The sequence below is a fragment of the Bidens hawaiensis genome, unplaced genomic scaffold (genome assembly GCF_021521415.1).
Source record: "Bidens hawaiensis isolate Kalapana, Puna unplaced genomic scaffold, B.hawaiensis_p1.1 tig00022408_1, whole genome shotgun sequence".
NCBI lineage: Eukaryota > Viridiplantae > Streptophyta > Magnoliopsida > Asterales > Asteraceae > Bidens > Bidens hawaiensis.
The window spans coordinates 323,297-329,669 of NW_027493495.1; the positions used below are offsets into that span (position 1 = coordinate 323,297).

The 6,373-nt window shown below is 38.5% G+C and overlaps 1 protein-coding gene across 1 annotated transcript; it reads left to right on the forward strand.

Moving 5' to 3' along the window:
* The first annotated feature begins 2,012 nt into the window (after positions 1–2,012).
* On the forward strand, positions 2,013–5,854 carry LOC143565562 (uncharacterized). Its single transcript, XM_077052507.1, has 3 exons — positions 2,013–3,089; positions 3,182–3,491; positions 3,588–5,854. Exons 1-3 carry the CDS (start codon positions 2,013–2,015, stop codon positions 5,852–5,854), a joined length of 3,654 nt encoding a protein of 1,217 aa, XP_076908622.1.
* Positions 5,855–6,373: the final 519 nt, after the last annotated feature.

Below are 6,373 nucleotides of genomic sequence, written 5' to 3' on the forward strand. Positions count from 1 at the left end.
GGTTCTTCAATGCTTCATAAACATTTGAAAACCGAAAGATGTGGTAGTTAAAAGAACTAGGGTCATCATAGCGCTTGTAGCCCTATAGTATTAAGATGTTTTATAATGAGAGTTCAAATCTCATAGTAGACAAAAATTGTTTTTAAAGAAAAAAAAATATAGGGTCCATATGTGACCACTACGTCGATCACGTAGAAAATTATATTTATTTGCTTGACTAAGGGTGACAACCCTGACCCAAACATATTGATATGGGTTAGTTTGAGGTTTTTTTAAAACTTTATGGGTTGATTTGAGTAAGTTTTTTAAACAGAATGAGTCATTACAAAAAGAAGCAGGGGTGTTAGTGTGGGTCAAAATAGGTTGAGAATTCTAAATGAACGAACGGGTAAGTCGGTTCTATTATTAATTTATTATTATTATTATTATTATTATTATTTATTTCCGATCGATAACTGTTGTGTATATTAGGATTTGTTATTTATAAATAAATATAACAATTATGTCTTACTGTGTGCTGTTACTGTTGTACCCTATGTTTGTACCTTGATTTTCTTAGTTTACCTTTGCCAAGTGTCCCTGGTTTTCATTCTAGCACACACATTTATCATTTACCACCACATACATGTTAATCTTTCATAAAACCTCTGGCACATCAAACAGCCCTTGAAAGTCGCCGCCTCCTCTGGTATTTCTGATGTATGGGTTTCAGTTTTTGTTGTAATGATTCTTTATTAGCGTATTCCACATCGGGTTTCTCTTTCACAGGTGATGCTGGTAGGAAAGGGGGCTGTGATATTGAGTTTGCAATTGCTAGGTATGTTTGTTGTCTCTCACTTTTGGCTTTCGTTTGTGGTTGCGATATAGGCTGTTGTGTTTTATGTGTATGTGGTGTTTCTTCTATGGTTGAAATTTTACTTTACTTATCATGTAAGCTGTTTGTTGAAAGCTTAGTTGTCTTTCTGGTATGAATTGTTGTTTAACAAGGACGAAATGGTTTGCCTATCTAATATGCATGCCAGGTGTTTGATGAAATGCTAGAGAGATATTTGTTTTGTTAACTGTGCCAAATTTTAACGGTTTGATTCACAATTGATCAACCAAACCATTAAGACTAGAAATCGGACGCTCATTATATATTAGTCATTCTTTACAAACCACTATAGTTTATCCGCCCACCTTATATAGGATTAGTTTTACCCATTTTTTCAGCTAACATATTATAAAAATCATTACTTTAAACATAAGTCATCTAAATTATTTTTGCTATGTTTTTAATATATCTAAACTCCTTGCACGTACAAACCCAACTATTGATTATATAGTTTATACAAATATAATTATTTATACACAAAATATCTACCTAAAAAAAATTCGGTTTAGTTCTACGGTCGGTTTTAATTTCTCACTTTCGGTCGGTTGGTGTCAAAGGATTTAAACCATAGTGAACAGCTTACTAGCATAACTTTAGTTTCGTAATGATCATTGGTTCGCTATATGCTGCTCTCTGGTTCAAACTAAAAGGGTCATCTATATTTATGCTAAATGAACGTTTAGAAACTACTAAGGTGGTTTTGTTAGTATAATTAGAATATGGTTATAGGCATGTGTTTATAATTGTGTTTTGCTTGATTTTGTTTACATTTCAATTGTGTGTTATATTTTTAGCCATCTTGCACCTTTACTTCTCGCTCTTTAGATAGTAGATAATTATTTCTTTCTCATTTGCTGATAAAGTTTCTTCTCATTGCCAAATGTTACAGTTTTCGAGCATCTCCTGGTTGTAACACAAGAAGGTTGGCCACATTGTCATCTAAGGTTTGTCTTTTGTAACTATTTCTTATTGTTCATCCACTCTTCATATGTAGATATTAGGCAACTGTTCTGTAATGTGTTTTCTTAATTTTCCTTAAAGGTGTTGGTTTTTGTAAAAAAGGAATTATTTTACGCACCTCTTTAAAACGTTGCTCGCTTTTCACATTTATTATTGACAAAAAAATTATCCTATAAACATGTCACAACGTAAACAACAACGTTTTAATTCTCAAACACCCGCTACTGCTACTTCATCATCAATGGCAACTGACAACATTAGGTGTGAGTCATCTATTGCTGCAGCCCGCCGGTCGGCTGTTGTATGTCGTTCGGATGTCGTGTCACCTTTCTATATAGACAATGGGGACTGTGACCAAGTTTGTGGCCATTGCGGTGCTGTCTTCTGGTATGACGAACGGATTGTATCCAAATCTTCCCGTCAAAATGTTAAATACAATCAATGTTGTACGGGTGGTACCGTTGCTCTACCACTTCCTAGAAAACCTTATGTCACAATCGTTCATCCTTTCCAACAGTCTGAATTCATGTCAAACATTAGGGCTTACAACTCTGCTTTCTCTATGACATCTTTTGGTGCTAACGTTGATAACAATATTAACCGAGGTTCAGGTCCTTATGTTTTCAAGATATCTGGCCAGATTCATCACTGGCTAGGTTCTCTTTGTCCGCCTCCTGGCGAAAGACCACGTTTCTTGCAAATGTATGTTTATGACACTGAGAACGAAATTTCCAATAGACTTCATGCTTTTAGTAATGAGAGTCAGTCTCAACTCAATGCCGAAACTGTAAGTTTGTTGGTCAATGTACTTGAAAAATGCAACGACTTGAAACTTTTCCGAACAGCGAGGGATCTGATATCCACTGTTAAGACACCCAATTTTGGTGTCTGTCTTTATGGTTCTGATAGGCTTCGCTCATATAACCTGCCAACCGGCGGCACACTTGGGGCCATTATTTCTGATGGTGACCAAACATGTCATCAATATGACATTGTTATTCGACATAAAGATGACAGGGTGCAACGGATAAGCAAGCAACACCCATCATACATGTCTTTACAATATCCATTGCTTTTCCCGTATGGTGATAGTGGATGGTCACCAAATCTTTCTTTACGTGTTCCTGAGGGCACTCGGGAGAGACGACTTACTATCAACATGTACTACAGCTATGTGCTTCATGACAGGAGTAATGTGTACACGTTACCTTTAAGAGGCGGCCGTCTTACGCAGCAGTACATTGTTGACGCTTATGTATGTATTGAATAAAATCGGCTAGACTACATAAGACACAACCAAAGGATTTTCCGTACTGAATTACTTCAGGTATTCATGATGCGGTACAGCGTGGTGACACCGAAGGTCGAGACATTGGTAAGCGAACATACTTGCCATCTTCATTTACTGGCGGACCACGCTATATGTACAAGCATTATCAAGATGCATTAGCTATTTGTAGAGTACATGGTATCCCGCAATACTTCATTACTTTTACATATAATGTTAAGTGGCCAGAAATTCAAAGATTCATGTCGAAATTTCCCACACTAAAAGCACAAGATCGCCCCGACATCATTGCTAGGGTCTTTCAAATGAAAGTTAAGTCCCTCATCAAATTCCTAAAGACAAAAAGAGCTTTTGGTGAGGTTGTTGCAGGTTCGTTGCTACTTATACCCTGTGTTTAGTATATAGTTGTCTACCTCATCGATGATGTAGTGATCTTACACCATCTCTGTTTTTCGGATATCACAGATGTGTACACGATTGAATTTCAGAAAAGAGGTCTTCCGCACTGCCACTTACTTCTATGGGTAGCTCATGCTTACAAGATCAAAGACGCGTCTGATGTTGACAAATACATATCTGCACAAATTCCGGACCCTTCTATTGACCCTCAGCTGTATCAGATTGTCACTGATCTTATGATACATGGTCCATGCAGTTTACTAAAGCCGACATCACCGTGCATGTCATCAGGCAAGTGCTCCAAAGGTTTCCCTAAACCGTACCGACAAGAAACATCATTTGATAGCAACGGTTACGTACATTATAAACGCCAATCAGATGGTTTTACCGTCCTCAAAGGCTGTCTAAAATTGGATGACGGATTCGTTGTTCCATACAACCGTACTCTTTCTTTGCATTTCATGGCTCACATCAATGTTGAATATTGTGGTTGGAGCATGCTTATCAAGTATCTTTTCAAATACATTTCAAAAGGTGCTGATTGTGTTCGCTACACCATAACAAACTCACAATGTCAGACAGATGCTTCACAACAACAACAACAGCCACATCTTAATGAGATTCAAAATTTTCTTGATGGTCATTTCATATGCCCACACGAGGCATGTTGGAGGATTCTCAATTTTCATATTCATGAGAGAAACCCAGCTGTTCAATCTCTCGCTGTTCATTTAGAGAATATGCAGAACATTACTTTTAGGGACAATGATCTCCTACATAATGTTTCGTCTAACACTTTCAACAGGCGTACCACGCTGACAGAGTGGCTTAGTAACAACAAATATGACAGCACTGGACGTCACCTAAGATACATAGACTATCTTACAGAGTACTCATGGAATTTGCAATCAAGATCCTGGGTAAGAAGAATGTTAAACACTCAACCCACAATTGGGAGACTCATTTACATACACCCAAGTTGCGGCGAGACTTTCTACTTGCGTATGCTATTAGGATACCAAAAAGGATGTCAATCTTACCTTTGCATACGTACAGTTAATGGTCGGTCCTATCCAACATTTCGTGCAGCATGTGAGGTTCTTGGGCTGCTAGGAGACGACAGAGAATGGTCATCCGCAATAGAAGAAGCATCATGTTGGGCTTCTGCATCAGAGCTGCGTACCCTTTTCACACATATGCTTTTGTTTTGTGATATCTCAAACCCCGTTGAACTTTGGAACAAACATTGGAGAAAAATGGGAGACGACGGTCAACGCACATACTGCATTGTAATCGAAGACGACCTACGCCAATACGTCCTATATCAGCTGGAATTCCTACTAATGTTAACTCCTTCAGGAAAATCATTGAAAGAATATGGTCTGCCAATGCCAAATGCTAACATGTTAGAACGTCTTCGAAACAAACTTCTGATGGACGAAAAAAACTATGACAGAGATGCCTTGGCTACCGAACATATGTCTTCTTTACGACAACTTAATCAACAACGGTTGATATATGATCGTGTCATGCTTGCTATATCATCAGATCAACAGGCGTTATGCTTTGTATATGGCCATGGCGGAACGGGCAAAACATTCTTATGGACAACAATTATTGTTGCCCTACGTTCAACAGGGAAAATTGTTTTGGCTGTTGCTGCTTCTGGTATCGCCTCATTGTTACTGCCTTCAGGAAGGACATCCCACTCTCGGTTTAAAATCCCATTAGACTTGACAGATCAATCAACATGTAACATAAAAAAGAACACACAACTTGCACAATTGATGCACGAGACATCACTCATCATATGGGACGAGGCCCCTATGAATGACAGAAAGTGTTTCGAGACACTAGACAGGTCACTTAAAGACCTATTCAATAATACTCAACCATTTGGTGGCAGATCCGTATTACTTGGTGGCGATTTCAGGCAAACATTACCTATAATACCTAACGAACCAAAGACAACTATAGTGGCATCGTCATTGCCAAGGTCTCACATGTGGCCACATTTCCACGTCTACAAGCTGACAGAGAACATGCGACTTCATAGACCAAACTTGACTACTGAACAAAAGAATGTCATCTCATCTTTTTCGTCATGGTTGGTTGCCATAGGAGACGGAAATATTGGAACCCCTGATCCCGCTGAACCAAAAAGTACCAAAAATCTTGAAATCTCTACCCAATATCTGGTACCCAACAATGAAAATGCATTAAAGGACCTAATCAAATTATCTATGACGATGACACCTTACATAACCCATCAGCCGCAACATTATCATCCAAGTCTATCGTTTGTCCGAAAAACGAAACAGTACATTACCTAAACACATTCATACTCAATATAACTCCAGGAGCAACTAAAAAATACATCAGCAGCGACTCAATTGTTGTGCATCCAGGTGACCTCAATGACAATGAATCCCTATACCCTGTTGAGTATCTAAATCTACTGGATATTAACAGTTTACCGCCACACATCCTAGAACTAAAAGTTGGCGCGCCAATAATACTTCTTAGGAACCTAAATCCTCTTGAGGGCTTATGTAATGGCACAAGACTGATCATCACACAACTGCTGCCAACAATAGTAGAGGCTCGCATTATGACAGGAAAGTTCATAGGCCGTCGCGTCTACCTTCTTAGGATAACACTTACTCATAAAGATAAAGACTTACCATTCGAAATGAAACGAAAACAATATCCGATTAGACTTTGCTACGCAATGACGATAAACAAGAGCCAAAGACAATCATTAGACTAAATAGGCGTCTACCTACCACATCCAGTGTTTGCACACGGACAACTATACGTGGCATTGTCAAGGGCAACATCACCACAATCAT

Bases quoted from the DNA above. Each gene is read 5' to 3' on its own strand.
- LOC143565562 (XM_077052507.1), top strand. From the start codon at position 2,013: ATGTCACAACGTAAACAACAACGTTTTAATTCTCAAACACCCGCTACT. The intron at 3,090-3,181 runs GTATGTATTGAA...GATGCGGTACAG, and splicing joins AGTACATTGTTGACGCTTAT to CGTGGTGACACCGAAGGTCG. The intron at 3,492-3,587 runs GTTCGTTGCTAC...CGGATATCACAG, and splicing joins TTTTGGTGAGGTTGTTGCAG to ATGTGTACACGATTGAATTT.